The sequence below is a fragment of the Ictalurus punctatus genome, chromosome 23 (genome assembly GCF_001660625.3).
Source record: "Ictalurus punctatus breed USDA103 chromosome 23, Coco_2.0, whole genome shotgun sequence".
Lineage (NCBI taxonomy): Eukaryota > Metazoa > Chordata > Actinopteri > Siluriformes > Ictaluridae > Ictalurus > Ictalurus punctatus.
The window spans coordinates 12,494,782-12,521,019 of record NC_030438.2 but is presented as its reverse complement, the minus strand read 5'-3'; the positions used below and the strand labels follow the sequence as shown (position 1 = coordinate 12,521,019).

Here is a 26,238-nt window from a genome sequence, read left to right as displayed (position 1 = left end):
ATTTTAGGTAATGAATCATGGACACACGTGTACATTAACATGGGTGGGTGAGAGGCAGACCCATTGCCTAAAAAGGCTTCAAAAATGCACAATGGGAGTGAATAGCACCATGTTGTCCACTCATATATACAACCATTGATTGTGTCCATGGATGGAGCCGGCAGGAACAGGTAAAACAATTTGGTGGAATTTAAGAGCAGGGTTTCTGCTTAGACAGAACAGACTCCCCCCCCCCCCCCCCCCTTTTTTTAACACAGCGACGTCAAGCAAGAGTGCTGTTGTATGTGGTGTTTCTACATATTTTATAGTTTTTGTATTATGTCTTGCTGTAAAATAATGAGAAATAAGAAAATGTCTTTTCCTTACCGCTAACAGTGTTTACATACATATAGTTTCATATATAATCACTGCAAATGGGCGCACCGTGGCTTAGTGCTTAGCATGTTCGTTTCATACCTCCAGGGTTGTTGGGTTCGATTCCCGCCATGGCCCTGTGTGTGCGGAGTTTGCATGTTATCCCCATGCTGCAGGGGTTTCCTCTGGGTATGCCGGTTTCCTCCCGCAGTCCAAAAACATGCATGGTATGCTGCACCATTTAGCTCCAGAGAGTTATTACATCTAGTGCTAAAAAAAAAATGGGAACTGGATCAAGCACAAATAAAGGAATCACTCTGTAAGTGCAGACAGTGTGTGATGTACATTTAGTTTGTAAGATACTGTAATGATTGCAAGAGGGTTGAGTTTAATCTCCCTTTTCCTCTTGCAATCTTTACAAATACTGTCCAAATATCAGAAATGTGCATGCACTGCAGTGACCTTGTTTCCCATGCAAAGGCTTAGAAAAGAAAGAATTATATGTCTTCCTTTTCTTTTTATGGACTAGTTTTGGGTTTTTTGTATGGTTTTTGAGCTGGAAATTTTGCTGAAACCTGGTTAATAATATTAGCGCTTCTGTGATTGCCTCACACACTTCTATGGGAAACACACCTGCTGTATTAAATACCGTTGAACAAAGGGATGTATAAAACTCTTTCAGACTAAACTGATGGCCCGTATTCTGGATGACTGTATGTTGTCGACTGTCAACTGTCCATTAAAGTATTGCTCTAAAAAAATCACTAGATAGTAGCCTATAGCATAATATAAGTGTCATGAGCTTGAGTTATTGTCTGTGTTTAGATTCTGTTCATATTCTCCCCATGTCTGCATGGGTTTCCACCACATTCTTAAAAATATAGGTTCTTTAATGTTTTTTACAGTACCAGAGGTTTTGCAAAGACTCTTCTTGTCAAGAACCATTTTCATTGTATAGTGTTCCTGAGTTCAGCTGTATGGTTCTTTGGAGATTAAATATGTTTTTTATGGTTTGTTATACATGCTTCAGAGCAGTGTAATGGTTCTTCAAGGCGAACCATATAAGGTTCTTTGTGGGACTGCGAAAGGTTCTCCTGGCATCACTCTTAAGAACCTTACTTTGGTTCCTTAAAGTGCTAACTAAAGTTATTATATATATATATTTTAGAGATCATCTTATAACATGGTTCCTTGTAGCACTGCTGTGAAGAACCATTTCTGGGTTCTTTAAAGCAACAGTAAATAGATTGCTCTCTAAAGAACTTGAGAGTAAAAGGTTCTTTGTGCAACTTCAAAGAGTTCTCATATGGCATCAGGCTGAAAAACCCTTTTTTTGGTTCTAATTGGAACTTTTATTTTTAATAGTGCAGGTTCTTGTGTTTCCTCCCACCTCCCAAAAACATGGCAGTGGGTGGATTAGCCAAGATAAATTCCCCCTAGGTGTGACTGAGTGTATGAATGTGTGTGCATGGTGCCCTGAGATGGACTGGCATCCCATTCAAGATGTATTCCTGCCTCACACCCAGTGTTAGGCTCTGGATTCACCGTAACCCTGACCAGGATACCGTGGTTACTGAAAGTGAGTAATTTGTTTAGTACCCATGAAATGGAAGTCATTTGTCAATATGCCAGTATCGTGGATCATACACTAAAAAGTAGCCAGGTTGTGTGCAAAATCTTGCAACTTGACTCTAACTGCCAGGGTTTACTGGTGCTATAAAGCCTCCTCTCTCCCCCGCTGAAGAAGTAAACGAGTGTTGTCAGCTAGGCCTAAAATTCATAGTGAGGCCAAACGTTTATGTAAATCATAAATATGTGGCTTATAACATTTTAGTGTGGTTTTAATTGAATGACTGTGGTTTCCTCTTCCCCTTGCTGTTTCTGGAAGTTCACTGCAATCAGATTGCACTGATGGAAATGCAGGCCCCTGCAATATACAAATAGCATACATACTGTATGGGCAAGAAAAAGTAAAATCAATATTGTTTTTACTTTAAGGTTTACTATAACACCAACCAACCCTAGAAAGAAATTTTACGATTTTAAACAATCTGTATTAGACCCAAACTCATTTCAGGTCCCAGGAAAATGTCATAAGAACAGTTAGGAAACTGCAAACTGCAGTATACAGTTGCACTGATGTACTGGATGAGAAAATGTCTTTAACTCGATTAGTGAAACAAAAGCAGCGAGTCTTTGGGTTTAAAATGCCGTAAGACATATATTAGAGTTATATTAGTGTATAAGTGACCTGTTTACCGCATATTGGTGTTAGAAATAGCCTACATTAAAGAAATCTTAAATATTCGATACACTGCACCGTCAACATCGATTAAAGCAATAATTTATTTTCCTTTACATTGCAAATTGTGCCTTGAACGACATGAGAGAAAGTGGGAGTGAGAGTAACTGAGCGCGCGCGCGCGTGTGTGCGTGCGTGTGTGTGTGTGTGTGTGTGTGTGTACGCTGAGGCTCAGCATTGCGTGCGAAGAGAGCAGCTTGTCATTCAGAGGAATCCGCCACCTGAAACGCGAGGAAGTAAAGTCGGGTATAAAAGTCATCTGCCTGGAGCTTTACAAGCTGATGAACGTTATTCTTACAGAATAATTACATTTTACTTCCATGTAATTAAGTCCATGGAATATAACATTGCTAGAATCATTCTTTGATTGATACTTCTCATATTTGGGACCTGGCCGAGTACATTGGTAAGTATTTTAACCAGATATAAGTCATATTTTATTACAAGATGGAACGAGCGTAATATTCTTGTCATTTCGACCATGTTAGCTTGTGTGTGTAAACATATATATGGTGATTAGATGATGACATACTGTACCATTTGGAACAAAATAACTAGCTATGAATTTTACACACATTTAATAGGCAACTCTTTTTATTTATTTTTTTAAAACTCGAGATAAATCTGCAGCCTGAACATCCCTACCGACAAATAATATGGATGTTGCACATATTGAAGTTGATACCGTTTTTAAACGAGTCTTAAAACTTTATAAACTTACTTTTTGGAGATGAAACCCTTTGGATATCAATCCTCTAGCACACCGACTGCGAGATGATACCACCGGGAGACTGCATGTATGCAGGTCGGAAACGGAGGAAGCCCATACAGAAGCAGTTAAGTATAATATTGTAATGTATTTGCTATTTATGGGTGAATAATTGAGGCTATACGTGTGTTACTGTCAGTTGGCTTGTGCTGAAGTCTTTATTAGATTGGTGGTAATGAGTGTGAGAAGTACTCTGTTGGTCATTTCTGTCTATTCAATTTCTGATCAAAGTAATGTACATGATTATTTTTTGACATTTTTGAAATGGCCAATTATTAAGTTCATATAGTTCATGTGTTGCACATGGGCACATGAGAATATGTGAAACACCTGTTGTTGGGCCAATAAATCGTGGAATTATTTTTAATATGTAGCCTAGACATTTACACTTTCTTCTACGATCAATGTCAACATCCAACCTAAAGGTTGCAGGGTTACATCAACTGACTGTATTGTATATTGTATATTATTCTTTCTAGTAGAAAGCCTGCACCTGTAAGCGAGAAGTCCAACCCGTCAAAACGGCACAGAGACCGGCTGAATACAGAGCTAGATCGGCTGGCCAGTCTGCTACCTTTCCCACCTGAGATCATCTCCAAACTGGACAAGCTTTCTGTGCTGCGTCTCAGTGTCAGTTATCTTCGTGTCAAGAGCTACTTCAATGGTAAGATACCTACTTTTAAATATAATTGTAATGCAAAGACCGAAAAATCTGAAAAAAGGGCTAAAGAAGAAAATTAGTGACACACATGAAAGTGGCTTTTTTATTGCTCTTTGGGAACCTATTTTCTTTAAAGGTTTGAAGGAAACACATCTTCTGTAAAACTTTTTCCAGTATATGCCTACAAGAGGATTGATTATGCGATTTTTCTCATGACCAGTTAGTTTGCGGGGTGATGTTTGAAGTGAAGTTTGAGAGGTGACCATTCAGTTTACATTGCAGTGTTATAAAATCAGCTGTTAATATGGGGTAAAATGTGCACTATAAATTTTACACTCAGAAAAATATTTGATTTTGTTGTTCCAGTTGACTTTCAAAACTGCTTTGCACTAGTGTTTGTGTGGGATCAACTTTGTGCTGTATTTAATATTTAACACAACTGTAATCTAATAAGCAAAACCACTTTGTCATTAGTTTTATGACAAATTTATTTTTATCATTCATTAGAAGTTTCAGTTTTATTCCACATAAACTTAACGCTGCAGTATGCATTTTATGTTCTGTTTATGTTTTCATATTTTATGTTCTAATATTAATTAATTAAGGTAGATTTGTATTACATTATATATTGTTTGAATGACTTCCATGAAACAGGATAATTATTCATTTCGATGTTCTCTAAGTGGTACTCTACAGTACTGCTCGTTCCAAGTATGCTACAGTGCTGACATTCAGAACGCAGCAATTTTTACTTGTATTCTGTCCTTATAAACTGGAAAAAGCTTCTAAGGTTACAAGGGTGTGCAGTTCATGCTTAGCTGTACATGCACAGTTCCTTTTTAAAGCATTGCTTAGGACACAATGTATCCATTGTGTGAAAGATTTTATTTTATAAAGAACATATAATATACAGCATGATGAATTTGAAACTATCTAACATGCATTTGTCCAACTTCCATTGTGGTCTTTTCTTGTTTGTTATTAATCCGTATGTGTTTTTTATTTCAGATTCTCTATTAAAATTCTGATATGTTTGTGTGTGTGTGCGTGCGTGTGTGTGTGTGTGTGTGTTTATATGTGTGTGTATATATATATATATATATATATATATATATATATATATATATATATATATATATATATATATATAATTATTATTAGTTTATAGGGTCTTAAAAGAAGTTTCAGAGTAATGTCCAGAGTAGAAGTTTTTCAGATTCTACCATCTCTATCACAGAATTTCTGTTTTCAGTGTATGAAAATATAAAGGGTATGATATTGGTTGGCAGTAGGCAAAAGGCCAACATCAAGCTCACAGCTTGTCATGTGTCAGATGTGTCAGATGTGTCATATTTATTTCTGCATAGTTATAAAAGCAGTGGTAATCAAACCATATGCAGGTTGGGTAATGTCTAATATTTGAGTGATTATTAACGGAATCTCTGTTTTTCTGCTCAGGTGCATTTGGTGATTATTATCTAATTTTACATTATTACAGTGATTTATTTATTTATTTGCTTATCGTATGTCTGTTTTTCTGTCAGCCATGTCTTTTAGTGCCTTTTAGTGTCATCCTCTACACCTTTATCAGATAATAAGTGGTACTGAGAAGCTGGTCCTTGTACATTTACATTTATTCATTTAGCAGACGCTTTTATCCAAAGCAACTTACAAATGAGGAAATACAAGCAAAGCGATATATCAAGCAGAGAACAATACAAGTAGTGCTACCATACAAGATCTATTAACTGAGTTCTAGAAGAAGCAAAGTGTGCAGAGTCAAGGTTTTTTTTTTTTTTAGGGGTTGGTTATGTGTTCACGGAAGAGGTATGTCTTTAGCTGTATTTTGAAGATAGTGACAGATTCTGTGGTGCGGATTGAGTTTGGGAGTTCAAGGTTGTAAAGATTGAGGTCATAAAGTTGTGACTGAAATGTTGTGAGGTCAAATCGCCCTTAGAGTATAAATAGTTTTGTATAAAGGTTTTCCAAATATATACATGTTAATTGGTGTTTAATTTCAACATTAATAAACAGCAGAATGATGTCTGTAATAGACTATATAATATCTTTTGAACTTGATGCACCCAGTAACCTAATCATGTTTTCCAAGCTCCAATATGGTGTCAAATATTTATGGCCAACACTGTGAGTAATAATTTTTTTTAGTGGTAGAATCCTAGTTTATATGAATAAAAGTTAATTATTAATAATATTGATATTCTAGTTATCTCTAAACTCCTTGTACAAGAAATAAATAAAGATTATGGATAGATAAAGGAAACAGTGACACACGGGGAGGAAGGTGATTTCAAGAGCCATATATAAAAGGATTAATGTGTTTTTTGCTATACTAGACATTGACGAGGGCTACATTTACAGTTAGAGGAAAATGTGACTTTTACAACATTAATGTAACCTAATTGCTTAATATACAGTAATTAGCCAAGGCATATTCCATAAAATGGGCCCGCTCAGAATGTTTCATTCTTGTACAAATACTGGCTGGTACAGTTTGGGTGAACCCTAAATAATATATAACATAGTTGGCACACATACTTTTGTTGGGTAAAAATTCATGAAATATAAAACAATACCATTAAGCACACTCAGGACAGTAAAAAGTTAGTACATTTTTAGTTGAACATTTGCCAGGATGAATGCTGCATACTATAACTCCATGAATGTTATATATACATTATTAGTTATGTACTGTAACTAGAAAATTTTATAAAAATGTTAAAACACATTGTCTTTGGTAATCCTAGTGAATTAGAAGCATACCATGATTTCTGGGTAATCCTTATCATGATAATATGTTACAGTGCCTCCACAGATATCACTCCCTATAACACTTGGTGTGGGTTATGTTTACTAATACATTTACATTTATTCATTTAAGAGATGCTTTTATCCAAAGCGACTTACAAATGAGGAAATACATGCAAAGCGATATATCAAGCAGAGAACAATATAAATAGTGCTACCGTACAAGATTCTTAATAGCGTTCTACATACAAGATTCTTAAGTGAGTAGAGGTGTAGAGTAGAGGTGTGAGAGCCAGTAAAAGTGCAGAATGATTTTTTTTAAATAAGGGGAAGGTGTAAGTTAGGGGTTAGTTAAGTGTTCACGGAAGAGGTTTTTTGAAGATAGTGACAGATTCTGCTGTCCGGATTAAGGTTGGACGTTCATTCCACCATTGAGGGACAGTCAGTTTGAAGGTTCTGGAAAGGGACCTCGTGCCTCGCTGAGTAGGCACTACCAGGCGTTGTGCTACTTAGTTTGAACTATATCCTGTGAAAGTCAACTCAGTCTAAGTAAGTTTTGTCAAAGTAGATAAAAACTATGATATGTGAACATTTAATTTCACATATCATAGTATGTCTCACATGCTGCTGCTGAGGATGGCCCCACATGGTGCAGCCTAAAGATCATTGATATTGCTGAGGATGGTACCACTTAAAATCATAAGATGGCTTTGGACCTTAATTCACCTGAACAGTTGCCACAAACAGTTTTGCAATAAAGTCTCCATCAGTTAACAGTTCAGCAAAACAGACTTCATGTAAAAATTGTAATGAATTTTCCTGGTTACACAATTGCACTATTTGACCATGTAGTATTACCACATTTATAGAAGGGATTTACTTATTTATAATTGTACTATCAGGTGTCACCCAGATGGGGATGTGTTCCCTTTTGAGTCTGGTTCCTCTCGAGGTTTCTTCTTCATATCATCTCAGGGAGTTTTTCCTTGCCACAATCACCTCTGGCTTGCTCATTAGGGATAAATTCATACATTTAAAATTTATATCCTGAATTTATATATTTCGCTAAAGCTGCTTTAAGACGATGTCCATTGTTAAAAGCGCTATACAAATAAAACTGAACTGAATTGAATGTTTCACAGATGTGCTCATATGTTTTGAATCATGAGCAGATCCGTTCTTTCTCCACACTTTGGCATTTCCATCACTTTGGTACAGGTTAATCTTGGTTCCATAATGTTTGTGGCTCATTTCTGTATTTCTTTGCCAAATCTATTTGGAGTCTTACTGCTGATGAGTGTTTGCATCAGGTGGTAGGGCCTCTATATTGATGTTCTCAAAGTCTTCTTCGAACAGTGGATTGTGATACCCCCACCGCTGTGTGGAGGTTGTTGGTGATGTCACTGACTGTTGTTTTTGGGTTTTTCTTCACAGCCCTCACAATGTTTCTGTCATCAACTGTTGTTTTCCTTGGCTGACCTATTCAATGACTATTACTCAGTACTCCAGTGGTTTCCGTCTTACTCAGGACATTCCAAATTGTTGTATTGGCTATGCCTGATGAGTGCAATGCCTCTGATTGATTTTCCCTCTTTTTCAGCTTCAATATGGCTTGCTTTTCTCCTATAGACAGCTCTAAAACCAAAAGTAGATGTTCAGAGCTGTTTATTGCTTAAACAATAAATCTAATAGGGCACGCCTGGGTAACAAGAAACAACTTTCAGTCACTTGTTCCAATATTTTTTTTGCTAACCTACAAATTGGGTGGTCTGATACAAAATGTGCTATATTCTATGTCGTTTAACACATCTACATATAAATACCAGGAAATGAAAGCTGAAATTCTAAACTCTCTTCTCATATCCATCTTGTGATCTCAAACCCAAATGTCCTCTGCAGCAAAAAACAAATTAATTGGCCTTTACGTTCCAATAGTTTCTGAAGGGACTGTATATGTAGTTATCATAACATTCAGATGTGAACTCATTAAGATGTTCATTTTTAATCTGTTACTCTACCCTTCTTACCCGTAAAAGTATCCCTAGTGATGAAGGAAAAATAGCTAAAATGTTTTGCTCATTTGTTCATTACCGCAGTGGATTATGAACATTTTCCAAAAAGGAATCAGTATAACACCATAAAAATAAATCATATTAAAGGATTAATCATATATTCTATAATAAAACTGTCCTGGTATGTATACATACTCATATTAGTAATAATTTATTAACACATCTGTTGGTGTATTCCAATGCTCACCAAAACTATAAAAAAAAGTTAAGATTTTCCTTCAATTACTTAATCTTATTCTGAAAACTATATAATCATCAGTGCCGTTCCGTTATGACAGTTATTACTTTTATTAATAGAATCATTTAAAGGAAAATATTTGCATATACTTAAATGCAGCTGAGATAAAGAAACAGGCTCACTGAAATTGGACAATTGATGTTTTCAGGTGATATTTTCAATGAGCCCATGCCCACTGCAGCCTTCAGATTCCTGTTCTTGGCCAACAGGAGAGGAACTCGATGTGGTCTTCTGCTGTTGTAGCCCATCTGAATCAATGTTTGATGTGTTGTGCACTCTGAGAGCCTTTTCTGCTCACCATGGTTGTAACCATTGGTTTCCTAAGGGTTCTCTGGTTTCTACCCATGGTCCAAATGCAAGTAGGAGAAATGGCTACACTTGGTTGCCACTAGGTGTGAATCAGTGTATGAATGTGTATGTGTATGTGTATTGTGCCCTGTCATCTTTGCACACAGTTTTTGTGAGGCTTTTCTGCCTTCCTGTCAGTCTGGCCATTCTCATCTGACCTCTCTCAACAAGGTCTAATCAGAGACTGTTGTGCATAAAAATCCCAGGAAATCAGCAATTTCTGAAATACCCAAACTAGACCGTCTGGCACCAACAACCATGCCACAGTCAAAGTAACTGAAATCACATTTTTCTTCATTCTGATGTTTGATATTAACTGGAGCTCTTGGTCTGTATCTGTGGGAATTTATGCATTGCACTGCTGCCACAGGATTGTCTAATTGGATAATTTCTTGAATGACTAGGGGTACAGATGTTCCTATTAAAGTGGCCATGTTATTATTATTATTATTATTATTATTATTATTATGTTTATGTTTAATAGTGCACCATAGTTTCAACCATTAGACAAGCCATACAAGAAGATCTATGGATTTTCTTCAAAAGGAAAAACAGGTATAATAACCAGTAACAAATATGCAGTGATCAATTAATATTTAATTTTCAGTCATTATCACCTTCAGTATCCGATTTATCATGAAGCCTATTCCAGGAACACTGGGCATGAGGTGGGAATTAACCCTGGATGGGATGCCAGTCCAACTGAGGCACCATATTTAATGTTTCGTTATTATTACTTTACATGTTTATATTTGCAGCCTGGCCAGCTAAGTATTTAACTAGCTGTTTATATGAGTTTTTCTTCACATCGGGAGACCTGTATATAGGGTATATAGAAAGCAAAGACCAGCTAGGAGCTGAACCATTTTAATTTTTAGATATTTTATATAACACACTTATATAAAATATCAACCCAACTGGTAGCCTATATACTAGATATGATGTGTTCAATGTTCAAAATGTCTGGTTCTAGTAAGAAGCTGGAGTATCATGTATGAGTGATTTACCTGTTCCCAGTAACTTAAACTCTAGATGTTGTTGTTGTGTGTAGATTATACTAAATGCAGCTGGTGATATACAACACTAACCTTTAGTTGTAAATGGATAAATAGCTTGTAAATGTCTTAATCATGTTCAGGGCATTTTGACATTTACATGAAAGTAATATGGTGAAAATGTATAAAATCAGATTTTTTTTAACAAATAGCTTTTTTTGGTGCAATGAACTATATAGGCTAATTCATTCAGAAGTTTTAAAAACAAATGTAAAATTATCAACCTTTACGTATGCACTAAAAAGTGGCTTAATTGTTACGACATATTAGTCATATTCAAAAGATTATTAGTTCATTACTTTGAAGGAACAAAAATCCAGAATAGGTTCTAAATATATAATAATTACTCATTTCTAACTTTTAACATCAGAACCTTTAGCTGAAAAAAGTATTAAATTATATCAGTGGGTGATATGTCTGTCACAATTATGGAGACGGCGGAAACGGATGCACATGCAGATTAAAGTTTAATAAAGCAAACATACACAAAACAATACAGATGAGGCGAGAGAGCATAACGTGACAGTGTGAGACAAACAAAGCCAGACAAAGAGTGAGGTGCAAAGAGTGGCTATATACAGACTGGTGCTCACTGGAATGAAAGTCAGGTGTGGATGGTCATGTGACCGTGATGCAGAGGTGCAGTGGCTGCTGGGAATTGAAGTCCATAGCTCCCTCTGGAGATTCATAACAGAGCCCCCCCCCTTCAGGCGTGGCTTCTGAAGTGCATAAAAAAGTTTGAGAGGGAGTCCTGGATACCCAGACCAGAGGTACTTAAATGTCTCAAAGTTCCCCTGAGTGTCATCTCTCACAGGGCCATAACAAGGACGCTTGATGTGTTTCCTGGGGTACAGATGCGGGCCAGTGTCTTCTGTACCTCAGAAATATGACGCGATTTCCCTGGCCAGGCTTGGGCACAGAGAGATTGCCAACACGCAGCCAGCGGGGAGAGCGAAGCTCAAGGTGGAGCCCGAGCGGGGAGCGACGTTAACCATGTTGCTAGAGGGGGAAGCAATGCTCTCCACGAGATCAGAGGGGGGAGCAAAGTTCTCAGTGAGGCCGGAGGGGGGAGGGACGCTTTCCGTGAAGTATGAGGGAGAAGCGATGTCCTTCGTGGAGCAGGAAAGGGGAGCGGCACATGGGACGAAGCAGAACAAAGGAGCGACATCTTCAGCGGAGCATGGAGGCAGAGCAACGCCCTCTCTGGAGTAGGAAGGCGGAGTGACGTCTGAAGAGGAGCCTGGTGTAGTGACATCCAAGGCGGAGCAGGCAAGTGAAGCGGAGCTCTCGACCAAACCAGGAGACGGAGCAACGTCCTCAGCTGAACAGGGAGGCCAAGCGAGGTGGGCCCAGATCTTAGGGTGGGTGGGCCGACCCAGATCCTAGGGTGGGTGGGCCGGGTGGGCCGGGTGGGCCCAGATCTTAGGGTGGGTGGGCCCGGGTGGGTGGGCCCAGATCTTACACCTGACCTCCATCCATTCCTCTGTGGCCCTGATCCAAACCTCTTTCCCCTCTGGATTCATCCTCAGGAACTTCAGGATTGCTTCTTGGGTTGCAAAAAATTCTGCTGCATCCATTTTGTGGTCTGGCTTTCTGTCTTCTGAGTGCTCGTTGGAGATGAACGTGGGCCTGGTTCCAGGTTGCTTCGCTCCTTTGGAGCCAGTCATTGACTGCTGGTAGCTCTATGGGTTCTCCTGACCAGTGGAATAGGGGAGGCTGGAAAGCGAGTTCTTCGTTCATGTGCTTGGTCTGGACATTAGACTGTGGGTGGTATTTGGAGGTTAGGCTGACGTTGAGCTGCTGGAAGAACGCTGCCCATAGGCAGGGAGTAAACTGGGGTCCTCGGTCGGAAACAATGTCTTCTGGTAGGCCATAGAATCGGAATACATAGTTACATAGGTGCTCTGTTGTTTCAAAGGCGGTGGGTAGTGGGTAATGGAATGAGACAGCAGGCCTTGGAAAAGCAGTCTATAATGGTAAATATGGTGGTGTGTCCCTGGGAACTGGGAAGGGAATCCACAAAGTCTGTGGCTATATGGGACCAAGGGCGCTGGAGTATTCTGCTATGGAGTGAGTCCATGGAGACGGATGCAAATCCAGAACTTCTTTTATTGTAGACAGACACAGGAAACAGGTTCAAGAAAACAAACACGAGGAAAGACACTAGGAACCAGCGTTATCAGAAACATAGAAACTAGAAAAATAAACCCTAAGAAAAAGTGCTAAATAATCAAAATAGAGTGCATAAAAACAATAACCATGTGAGGACCAAACACAAACATGACCTGACTAGAATTAATGCTCCAGCAACTGTGCAGGAAAAAACAAGCAACTTAAATAGAGCACTAATCAATCAGGAAAATGAAAACACATGAGAATGGTTAAGACACAAAATGGAAGGAGACAACTGAAGAAGTTGTTCTGCAAAGGCAATCAGGGTACCCTCTAGTGGCCAAAGGTGGAATTATCCCTGGGGGCCATGACAATGTCAGTGTCAATATCAAATAAGGTGTAAATTGGAAATAAATTTTAATGGTGCAGTATGTGTATATATATTAATTATAGTGTGACTCTTTGAATTAAAGAGGAGTGTAGTCAGTATCTCATGAATGAATCAATAAATGAACCAAGTCATTTCTTCACCCATCTGTTAACCTAAATCATAAATGGCAAATGGCGAATGGTGACTTTTATGCCTGATACATAGAATCAATGTCTTGCTATGTACAGACTTTGTGTTATGGCCTTGAGGGCTATGTTTAAATGCTGATTTGATGTTGGAGGATTATTGTGCCTATTCTGAAGCTGTCAATATCTGGCTTACCATTATATTGTTTGCATGCAGATAAGAAACTGTCTTTGTTAATAATCTGAAGGTAAAGTGCATTCAGAAAGTATTCAGAGCCCTTGATTCATTCCTCATTTTTATTACATTACAGTCATACTCTAAAACGTATTAAACACATAAGAAGGTTTTGGGAGGGTTTGTAATATCACATTTAAATAATTATTTCCTATTATGCTTAAAATAGAGCTTAGGTACATGTGATTTCCATTGATCACCCTTGAGATTGATTAACTTAAACTTTATTAACAGTCAGAGCAAAAATAGATCACTGTCTGTAGACAGGGGTGCCCCTAGGGTTTCTGGGCCCCCTGGCTAATTTGTACTTCAGGCCCCAAGCCCCCACTCCCAATTATCTTTTCTTATTGCCACGTGATTGCCATCATTATCAGTAAGCATAACAATTATTGCATATTCAATAAGAGACTATTAAGAACTAAGTTTGAACAGTTTATTAAATTAACTGTAATTATGCATTTATAACTATATACAAATAACTATATATCAGTACAAGTAATTAACAGCATTGTACACTCTCTCTCTCATACACAGACACTATAGAAACTCTGTCTGGATGTCTTTATAAGCTGTCGACTTATACTTTCTTATTCCCAAAGTACCAAGAACAATGAACTTTACTATTATTATTATTATTATTATTATTATTATTCATTGAGTAAATAATAAGGTTCACACACTAGCAGCTCCAGAAAGAAATGTGGAAATGAGCTAAAACAGTGACAGGATCATTGAATCAGTGAGTTGAACTTGAGAATCAAATCGGTGCTATTCGTGAATTAATCATTCAGACTGGGTTTATCAACGGGATTCTCCAATTCATTTAAATGAATTGACTCAAACATCGATTCACTCACGAATTGGACATCATTATAACACTTCTCTCATAAACTCACTCGGGACAATTAAAGCAGATTTCTATGAATACATTCAATTTCGATCGATTCCTCACAGAAAACTTTTGCAAGGCTTCAGAAAGCTTGAATATATACAACACTGGACTATTTTTATTGTCACTTGGTGCTTTTCCGTACTTTTTGAAGCTCAATGCTCCATTCCTATATCTTGAATGAATGGAAAAACATGCATTCTTAGAAATATTGTGTTCCAACTTCCAAGGATAAACATTGGGGTGAGTAACTGATACTTAATAGATTATTGTGCAAAGAGGCTAAAATCATACAGGAATCATATCCTGTCTGACCAGGGCCATTAGAATTGTTCTAATGAACCCCCCCCCCCCCCCCCCACACACACACACACACCTCCACCACTCATCAATTGGCCACCTGCACCCCTACAGTGAAGCAAAGTGGTGGCAGCATGTCACAGTGGGGATGTTTGTCCACAACAGGAATTGTGAAATTGGGAGGCAGAATAGCAAGAAACATGAAACATTTACAAAACTTTATGAATATGTATATGTTTTTTTATGATGTATTTTTTGCTATATAAGAAATTTATTCCAATTCATATTAAGGGTGTAACATAACAAAATGAGGAAAAGCGAAGGGGTTTAAATACTTTCTAAATGCTATGTTTGTTTCACCTAATGCCCCATTTTAAAAACGTATTACAGATTCAGTCTCACACACTACATGTTTTTTCCCAATGAAGATTGGATGCTTCCCAGATGGGGAGAGTAAGCATGAGATTTGTGTGGAGTTCTTTTTATATTTCTCCTTTCTCTCTTCTGTCTGTTCTGTCTCCACTGTAACCTTTGCACTCATTCACTGTAACACTAATTTAGGGACACAAATAGCAGAGACCATGGATATGACTAAGCTAGCCTATTATGTTAGACCATAATAACACAACTCACAGTGAAGGGGCCTGTTTGAAGTTTCATTACCCTCCATTAGAATATAAATGCAGCCAGTCCATGGTTGGCGCCACTCAAAGGACACATTCATGAAGACGCATCTTCCCTTCTAGCTGGTCACCAGATCTCCATGTTAGCCAGTCCTTTGCACGCAATGTTTTGACTTTAGGTCCCAGACTTCAGTGTGGTCTAAATATATAATGGCCTTTTTTTCTTGTCAAATAAGACAGTGGAGCTACACTGGTGAACCACAGCAATGTAATATGTGCACTGTTTTATTTCTGTATTTGATCTGGTTTGAAGTATTACAACACGTAAGAAATTATAGGCCCATTATTTGAAATACTTATTCATCCTTTACTTTTTGAGTAGTGCATCACTTTTATCAGGTGGAGCCGTTAGTCAGCTTTTTAAAGTTTGCTGAGAAAATTACTGTCAAGCTGTTACATCTCATGCTACACTCAGTTCCCTGGCTCACCTCATAATATCTGTAAATATGGGAAATATTTCTCTCCAGAATGGTGTGAGGAGTAAGTCAGATCAATTTGAACGTAGTAAACATGTTATGTAGTTAACGTAAACATTTTAAACATTGCATTGTACCACTTTTCAGAATTGGTCAATGATGCCTGCATCTGGTCACTATGTGTCATAAGACAAACCTATCTTTTTTTTAAAAATATGATTCATATTCCTTGTTATTTAACCTTGTAGTGCAATCATTGAACTTAATGACTACCATGCCATTATGGATCTACCACCATGTTTAACAGTAGCAATAGTCAATCTGAATGCATCTCTTGGCTGTTTATGAATGTACCATAGGGATGCTTTACAGCTATTAGTAACTATTTGGTTGCTGTATGTTTGCAAGTCAGTGAACATGAATTTGCAACCACTATTCACCTTTGCTTCTGCAGTTTTTTTTTCCAGTGTTTTTGTTTTATTTATTTATTTATTTATTTATTTATTATTTTTTTACATTCGTCACTAGTAGACTAACCCACTCAAACAAACTCAAATCTCCAACAGAGAGCAACAACACAACAACAAATCCACACAAAAACATTATTCTATTTTGTTGTTTTGCATTCACGCCAATGAAAAATGAAAATGCACTGAAAAATGCAAGTGGAAATTGATAGTCACTGGAGACTTATGTTCTACAGTAGATGATAAGCAAAATGTTGTGCACTCTGTAGCAACATATGAGCACAATACAATTAAGGAGTTACACACTTATGTAATGAGTGGTTATTTGAGTTACTTTCTTGTCAGCTTGAACCAGTCTGGCCATTCTCCTCTCTCACCACCTAGGCATTTCCACCTACAGAACTTCCGCCCACTGGATGTCTTTTGCTTTTTGCACGATTCTATGCGAACTATAGAAACTATTGTGCATAAAAATTAAATGAGATCAGCAGTTTCTGAAATACTCAACCAGTCTGTCAGGCACTAACAACCATAACCACGATCAAAGTCACTGAGGTCACATTTTTTCCACATTTTGATGTACTCTGTGACCATTAACTGAAGCTCGATCTGTATCTGCATGACTTTATGCACTGTGCTCCTGCCACATATAGGCATAGTTTTACACATGATTTGCTGAAATAACTATACTGAATGGCAAAGTAAGGAGGTAAAAGAGGTTTAACCAATCTCCACAAATAACACAGCATCCACATCTAATGACCCTAATAATTGTTTTTAGTCTTGTACAAATTTGCTGTCAATAACACAAAACTAATTATTTCTTATAAAATAATTAAATAACTAGAATAAACAAATTAATTAATTAAACTCAATAACAAATGTATTTAAAGTTTCACCACATTTGGCTCTTTTCACATAAATATAATTTGAAAAGGGGATTTTGCACACTGGATATTATTGTAACCAAGACATGTTGTTGTTAGGGGAAATCAACAGAATTTGTACAAAAATACTTCAACCATCTGTAGCCACCATGGTGGTGCATACGTTGTGAGGCTTTTGAATCTGCTGTGGTTGGAGAGTTTGGAATAAATTAAGAGACTTTACTCAGCCAGATGTGACATTAGCCTCCATGCTCACACGCAACTCTCTCAGATTACTTCTTCCACCTTGTATTTCCCTTTGCACTTTTACCATGAATACAGCCATAAATAACTAGTTATTAATCTAATTTCAGTGTTTCCTGCAATTGATCGTGCTAGATAAATGTAAGGTATTTAGAACATACGTTGTGTATCTAGATAATAAATCTAAGAAGAAGGATCATTGGTTGTGCGGCTGCAAAACTCCTTTTGAGTGAGAGAGACATCAATGGGAACAGAGAATTAATGGCCTGCAGTGGGAGGCTGTAAAAATTTGTGCTTTGTCTCTTTAAGAGAGAGAGAGAGAGAGAGAGAGAGAGAGAGTGTGTGAGTGTGTATGTGTGTGTGTGTAGTATTAGTGGAGGGGGGGGGGGGATTGCGTGACTGCAGCTGACTAGAAGCTGACCTCAGAGAAGTGGTTATGAAAACGATCTGACGAATCATGTGCAGGAGACCAGCCCTGCAGAAATGACAGGGTACTTCCTCTGTGTACACACACACACACACACACACACACACACACACACACACACACACACACACACACACACACACAGAGTATGTACTGAGGCTTAGAAGAAAAAGACAGCTTTAAAAAGAAGTTGTGTACTGTGTTCCTTTCCAAATATGCACAAAAAGAATAAAGAATTCTGCAAGGAGATCAAGATATTCTGTTAAGTGGTTGCTTAATTTGATCTCACTACTCTAGCAGTCCATTGAGGAAGCCCAAAAACAATGTCATAGAGCATGTAGATGAACCAAGAGATAAAACTGCATGTAACACATTAAGACAGTCATTAAGCAAAATAAAAGGAAATTGTTGCTGACATTCAGCATTCACAGGACAGTGGTAACTAAAGGTAACTTAAGGTAAATGTTTCTGAACATTCACCTACGGCCTTTCTATTCTACTACATTCTACTCATTCCACATAGTTACACACTCCTGTTAGTGTCAGTTAGAGATTTATTTCTGTAGTGCAGTAAATTATCTGTTGTTCGTGTACTATATGCATAAGGAAGCAGGTTGAACTGAACATTGGAATCTTCACTTTCCGTGCCCTTCCATGGTTATCAAAGTAAAAGAAGATTGATTGATTTATTAGACTTATGTACGTTTCACTATGGCCTGTAAAATCTGAGAAAACCACATTTAGCTTGCAAAGTATCTATGAACTTGAGGCAGACTGACCACATCTGTGTTTGTTAAACAGGCTCTTTACCTAATATATTATCTACAGACAGACCTCATCTATGGAAAGGTTAGAAAATGAACCTAAATAAAACATTTCCATGTCATTTTAGTAAAAAGCTGTTTTTCAGAATTTAGCTGCAACAACATCTGACAGATTTTTGCAGATCACACTACAGTTTAGTGATGTGGAAAGATATTATAGGCCCTTTATGAGGGATTGGTGTGATAAATGTCCATCAGCCCTGAGAGAGCTCTATCTGTGATTGGCTCTGCTGTCTTGACCACTCAGTGGAGAGACTTGAGCCACTGGTAAGATGCTCTCCGTGGTGCAAAGCCAGATTGAATTTAAGTGGAGAGGTCATCATATAAAAATAGAAAATCCCCCCTACGTATGTACTTTCACTATATGTGTCATCATGTTTGAACTTGGTACATTTGTGAGTTTTGGCTTGTACTCAGACATCAGGCCTGAAAGTACTGTTTCACAAATAAAGGACTTCTGACATCTGGTTAGTTACAGGCATGTGAACTAGGAAGAGAGACCGGGATGCTTCCAATCAGAGCCCAGTGTAGAGAGAAAGAAGTGGAACATAATGTTTAAAAGGTGAGGATAATCATGTAAATACAGAAGTGGTTAGTGTCTTTAGTGTCAGTAGTGATTATCTGTATATTTTATACTGTAACTTATGTACTTCGATATTTATGACCAGAAGATAGAATGATGTTAAATTTAAGAATCACATCATCTCTGAGAAATGACCACAACAGACAAGAGACAATATTAATAGAGATAAAGGATCACCAATTACACATTTGGGGTAATAACATACTTGAATAGCATACTTAAATAATACACTTAAATCTGATATTTAACATTTTTATTGAACATAATTCAGTTTTGTGGGTCAGCAGTGTGGAATGCAATGACATGAATTACAACTAAAAGAAATGCATTTACAAAATTTCTTCTTTTGAATTATTCTCATTTTCCCCAAATATTTGGTTTGTTTGCTAGTAACTGTTTAGTTTAACTATCCATTTCACTGGTAAAATTAACATGACATCTCTGTGAATAGCTGCTTGTGAATGGTATTTGTTCTATTTAATGGAGTCAAGGGAAGGAGTTTGTTTCTTGACAATGTTCAGTGACGCCTAATAATGTACATAAATTTCAGAAAAGATTTCCCACACGGTTCCATTTTTTGCCTTGATCCTAATCAGTCCCTTCTTGACTTCTCAATTTTTCATGACCCAGAAATAGACCAAAATCCACCATCTTTAAGGATTTTTTAATTCGTCAAATCAAGCAGTTGTGGAGGCTTCTAGAGACAAGCATAAGGATAAAAGGACAACAATTGGGAAGTTAATAATAACAATAAAATAAATCAATATTAGGATAGACATAAAAATATAAGCTGTGATATACAGTACAAATGCAATAACTGATGTTCATCCAGTTTTTAATCACACCCTGCTGTGCAGGCAGATTCTATATATGTAGTGACTGGCCATAAACCTGGACAAAAAGTCCTCAATACATTTTAGTGAGCAGGGAGGTATCAATTAGAAAATTCCTCTACCACAATCTAGGTGTCATATTTGAACCCAACTGCTCACCTTCATGTTATTTGTTTGTTAGCAATAAGCTAGGCATCTAACTGTGATGAGTGATGTATATTTTCTTCCTCAAAACAGACAACTGTATAGTCAGTGTTATAGATTTAACAAGCTAATATGTCTACATGTTGACTGATCTAAAGCAAATACTTGTACAGTAGTGCTTGAAAGTTTGTGAATTTTCATTATTTCTGCATAAATACTACCTAAAACAACATCAGATTTTTAAACAAGTCCTAAAAGTAGACAAAGAGAACCCAATTAAACAAATTAGACAAAAAATCTTATAATTGGTCATTTATTCATTGAAAAAAAAAGATCCAATATTACATATCTGTGAATGGCAAATGTATGTGAACCTCTAGGAATAGCAGTAAATTTGAAGGTGAAATTAGAGTCAGGTGATTTCAATCAATGGGATGACAATCAGGTGTGAGTGATCTATCAGACTCTGATCTTCACAACACATGTTTGTGGAAGTGTATCATGGCATGAACAAAGGAGATTTCTGATTTCATAAAAAGAATTTTTGATGCTCATCAGGCTGGAAAAGGTTACTAAACCATCTCTAAAGAGTTTGGATTCCATCAATCCACAGTCAGACAGATTGTGTACAAACAGAGGAAATTCCAGACCACTGTTACCCTCCCCAGGAGTGTTCAACCAACAAAGATCACTCCAAGAGCAAGACGTGTAATAGTCCACAAAGTCACAAAGGAACCCAGGGTAAATTCTAAGCAGCTAAAGGACTCTCTCACATTGGCTAATGTTAATGTTCATGAGTCCACCTTCAGGAGAAGACTGAACAACAGTGGTGTGCATGGCAGGATTGCAAGGAGAAAGTCACTGCTCTCCAAAAAGAACACTGTTGCTCATCTGCATTTGATCAAGAGCATATGGACAAGCCAGTATGCTATTGGAAAAATGTTTTGTGGATAGATGAGACCAAAATAGAATTTTTGGTTTAAATGAGAAGTGTTATGTTTGGAGAAAGGAAAACACTGCATTCCAGCATAAGAATCTTATCTCATTTGTGAAATATGGTGGTGGTAGTATCATGGTTTGGGCCAGATTTGCTGCATCTGGACCTGGCCAGATTGCCATCATTGATGAAACAATGAATTCTGAATTATACCAGCAAATTCTAAAGGAAAATGTCAGGACATCTGGTCATGAACTGAATCTCAAGAGAAAGTGGGTAATGCAGCAAGACAACGACTCTAAGCACACAAGTCATTCTACCAAAGAACGGTTAAAGAAGAATAAAGTTAATGTTTTGGAATGGCCAAGTCAAAGTCCTGAACTTAATCCAATAGAAATGTTGTGGACGAACCAGAAGCAAGCAGTTCATGTGAGGAAACCCACCAACATCCCAGAGTTGAAGCTGTTCTGTACTGAGGAATGATCTAAAATTCCTCCAAGTCGATGTGCAGGACTGATGAACAGTTTCTGGAAACTTTTAATTGCAGTTATAGCTGCACAAAAGGTTCAGACTAGATACTGACAGCAAAGGTTCACATACTTTTTGCCACTCACAGATATGAAATGTTGGATAATTGACCTCAATATATAAATGACGAAGTATAATATTTTTGTCTAATTGTTTTAACTGGGTTCTTTTCTACTTTAAGGACTTGTGTGAAAATCTGAGGATGTTTTAGGTCATATTTATGCAGAAATATAGACAACTCTAAAGGGTTCACAAACTTTCAAGCACCACTGTATATACAGCATAACTCATTTAAAGCTAAGAAGTGCTACTGTGTTTACTAGCTGTGCAGCCATGTTGATTTGATGTCAATTACTGGTCTGAAATGTGGGTTAAAATCGACACCTGTGTGCGGTGCACTCACATCTAAAATGAACCAGAAGCACTTTATGTGTTGTGCTGGCAGTGCTATAACCAGAAATTAATTTCAGTGGAATGAGGAAATATACCAAATAAAACGAAATTGTTTTTCTGATCTGTAGAATTCACCCCTGCTCTAGTCGAATGCAACATTAGTCTGCTTATTTAGCTTATTTAACATGTCGCATTCAATCAGTCTTCTGTGAAGCTGCGGTAACAGGTTTGAAAAATTATGAAAGTGCTCATCAAAAATTGTGCTGTGTTCATAAGTCTTTTAATGCTTCTAGTACTTGCTCATAGTTGTTTCTTACAACCTCAATTCCAAAAAAGTTGGGACGCTGTGTAAAATGTAAATAAAAACAGAATGCAATTATTTACAAATCTCCTAAACCCGTATGTTATTCAAAATAGAACATAGTAAACTTATGAAATGTTTAAACTGAGGAAATGTACCTTTTTAAGGAAAAAATAAGGTAATTTTGAATTTGATGGCTGCAACACATCTGGAAAAGTAAGTGTTACTGAAAAGCAACAGCTGGAGGAACATTTTGCAACTAATTAGGTTAATTGGCAACAGATCAGTAACATGAGAGACAGAGTCTCTCAGAAGTAAATATGGGATGGAATCTGGATGGAAGCATATGTTGCCTCTAAAACCTGTATATACCTTTCAGCATTGATGCTGCCTTTCCAGATGTGCAAGCTGCCCATTCCATAGGCACTAATGCACCCCCATATCATCAGATATGCAGACTTTTGAACTGAGTGCTGATAAAAAGCCGGATGGTCCCTCTCCTCTTTAGTGCTCTTTAGTTTAGAGGATGCGGCGTCCATGGTTTCCAAAAACAATTTCAATTTTGATTCGTCTGACCACAGAACAGTTTTCCACTTTGCCTCAGTCCATTTTAAATAAGCTTTGGCCCAGAGAGGATGGTGGCATTTCTGGATCATGTTCACATATGGCTTCTTCTTTGGATGATGGAGCGTTAACCAGCATTGGTGGATGGCACGGCAAACTGTGTTCACAATGAGTCCTGGAGGTGTTTCTGAGCCCATGCAGTGATTTCCATTACAGAATCATGCCTGTTTTTAATACAATGCCGTCTGAGGGCCCAAAGATCACGGGCATGCAATATAGTTTTTCAGCCTTGTCCATTGCGCACAGAGATTTATCCAGATTCTCTGAATCTTTTGATGATATTATGTACTGTAAATGATGAGATATTCATAGTCTTAGCAATTTTACGTTACGGAACATTATTCTGAAATTGTTCCATAAATTGTAGACGTAGTTTTTCACAGATTGGTGAACCTCTGCCCATCTTTATTTCTGAAAGACTCTGCCTCTCTAAGATACTCTTTTTATACCCAATCATGTTACTGACCTGTTGCCAATTAACCTCCAGCTGTTTCTTTTTATTAACACTTACTCTTCCAGTATTTTGTTGCCCCGTCCCAACTTTTTTGAGACATGTTGCAGCCATCAAATTCAAAATTACTTATTTTTTTCCTTAAAATAGTACATTTACTCAGTTTAAAAATTTTATATGTTTCTATGTTCTGTTGTGAATAACATATGGGTTTATGAGGTTTTCAAATCATTGCATTCTGTTTTTATTTACATTTTACACAGCATCCCAACTTTTCTGGAATTTGGATTGTAAATAGTTTGCAACTTCATATTTGCATTATGTTGTCTATTGTTTTATTTGTCTATTTATTTGAAATTGCTGCTATTTTTAATTAATAGTTTTTGCTTTTGTTTCATTTTTGTTATTTAAATTGAACCTATGAATGTCACCTGAACACCTTTTCAGATTCACCAGTAGACTTTTACTCATGCTTATGCTTCTTTTAAACTTTGCATTTAATATTTCAGCTAACACATAACAATATTATAAACTGTGAGAGACTGCCAGTACCTGATAATTGAACTGGAAGCACTGTTTTGTCTGTCAGAGCAGGCACAAACCATAGGCATTGGGAATGTGAGCCTTTGCCAGGTTTCCAGTGCTTTGTTATGAATATGCAGGTGGTCATTTCATTTACACATCAAGGTCAGGCTTCATTGTGCTTTCCATAATGTCTCAGGATACAGCTGCATAGACACAGCCAGAAGTCAGACCCTAAGCCTAGTGTTTCACTGTAGCACCTACCCAGAAGCTTTGCAGGGAGTTTGGAGCCTGTGAATTAAGAGCATGTGCAAGAGGTGAGAGGGCCAGATTGTACATTTCACACATAGCCACTGTCATGAAAACTGAAGTTGTTCACCAATAGTGAATTCTACAAAAACACTACAGATATATTGATATATAGAGTCATATCATGCCTCTGTATGCAACTACCCATTTGCTGCACTTTACTATATTTATTATTATATTATCACCTACTATATTTATTATCACTCAAACCATATATGATACTTTACTGTGAAATATATTTTATGTTGGATTAGTCTTAGATCATTCTCCCTTTTTTATGCCTCTGTCACTAGGTTTTCAGGCTGTTAATTCATCCATCCATTAGATGTGTCATGTGATTATTCTCTCAAGATGCCAGAATACAAAACACAAGGTTTTGAATTTAAGTGACCAAATACCACTTAAAAGTGTACATGTGTAGATATCTCGAATCGTTGTATAATTTCAAAAGCGTATACAATAATTTAATGCCACATATCAATAATACATTTTTGTCTTTTAAAGAGCAAAGAAGGGCAGAGAAGAGCAGAGAAATTGTGAGAAATGTGTCTTCTGTAACAGTATTGGGAGAAAGAACTACAGTTACCTATTTAAAATAACATGGAAAAAGATCTTTCTCTTGTGCTAAGAATGTCTTTAGTTTGAATTGTGAAAGAAAGAAAAAACACCCACACACATTCTTTATCAAATGTCAAAGAATTAGTTTGCATTACATTGCAGACCTAACCGGTTGCAAAGCGCACTCTTTGCCAGTAGTCATCAATATTTAACAGCTGCTGTTGTTATGAACTTTTTTTTTTTTTTACTGCTAATGTGGTTTAACAGGCTTGCACGCAAGGGCTTGGCTAAGTGCCAACAGTCTGTCAGGGACACCAGGAGATTGACAGAAGGCTTGTTCGCGTGACAACAGTACTTCGGTCAGCCAACTCCAGGCTCTAAAAACAGTGCCTAGCTATGTCTCTGTCTCTCTCTGCTCTAATCCTCCCAGCCACTCTGAATGAAGGATTTTTAGCGAGTGACATGTCATCAAAAGAGATGGCTCACAGCGGGTAAACCTCCTCTGCTGCCCTGAGACATAGGCCTACTCAAACATGAGAGTGTATGTACATCAAAAGGAAAATAATCTGCATTCAAAATGGTATGTAAATATTAATAATTTTTTAATGTCTTGGCCCACATTGCAAAATTCAAATATAACACATACTGTAGCTAGACCTGCATGACTCTCCTCAAATGGATTAAATGGAATAAAAACTGAAAAATATAAATAGCACTCTTTAGTTGTTCAAATGTAGTGTAACTATACATTTTGGAACACTTAATGAGGATAAGGGTCATAATCAGTATGTCTATGAATAATTGGAAATATACCACAACACACAGTCACACCTCATGTTTATTCACTTTAATGAGTCAAACAGATCCATGCTAGCTTAAATAACATCATTATGTTTGAAGAGAGAATACCACAGCTCAAAGCCAGAATTTTAGCCAGACACATTCTACTTTTTTCTCTAACGCACAAACATATGCTTCATCCCCAAAGATATTTTCAGAAGAGGATAAAAATTATGACTACATAAATTTGCTCTGCCCAAGTACTCACTTATTTTCCAAGTTAAGTCAAGTGGCTTTATTGTCATTCAACCATATACAGCTGGTTCAGTACACAGTGAAACGAAACAACATTTCTCCACGACCAGGATGCTACATAAAACACCACAGAGCTACATGAGACTACACAGAACTAAATAAGACCTACACAGGACCATATAAAGTGCATGTGTGCAACCATGTGCAAACAGCACAAGACAGTACAATAATTACTAAAACAGAACCATAGGGACAGTAAGAAACAGTACAGCACGGACCAGTACACAGTTCTAGTGTGGAAATAGTCCATAGTCTGTCCTGAGCACATAATAAACTCATCATACCTTTCCCAGAACTATAAACACTATTCATGTGTTTTCACTCATGCTACAGATCGATTGCACTATTTGATCAGAACTTTACACACAAATCCCACTCCTAAAGCTCTACTGGTGT

General features: G+C 37.2%; 1 protein-coding gene across 4 annotated transcripts in view; it reads left to right on the top strand.

Moving 5' to 3' along the window:
• The first annotated feature begins 247 nt into the window (after positions 1-247).
• The window catches only part of ahrr (Aryl hydrocarbon receptor repressor), a 44,188-nt gene continuing 18,197 nt past the window's right edge, over positions 248-26,238 (top strand). Inside the window, exons 1-3 of one of the 4 annotated variants that reach the window (XM_017452628.3) lie at positions 248-3,062; positions 3,416-3,492; positions 3,908-4,089. In XM_017452628.3, the coding sequence (XP_017308117.1) occupies positions 3,431-3,492; positions 3,908-4,089 (244 nt within the window). In that variant the 5' untranslated portion in view covers positions 248-3,062; positions 3,416-3,430. Of the gene's footprint in view, positions 3,063-3,386; positions 3,493-3,904; positions 4,090-26,238 lie in introns of all 4 variants that reach the window. The other 3 variants (XM_047150196.2, XM_017452627.3, XM_017452626.3) reach the window with 3 other exon arrangements.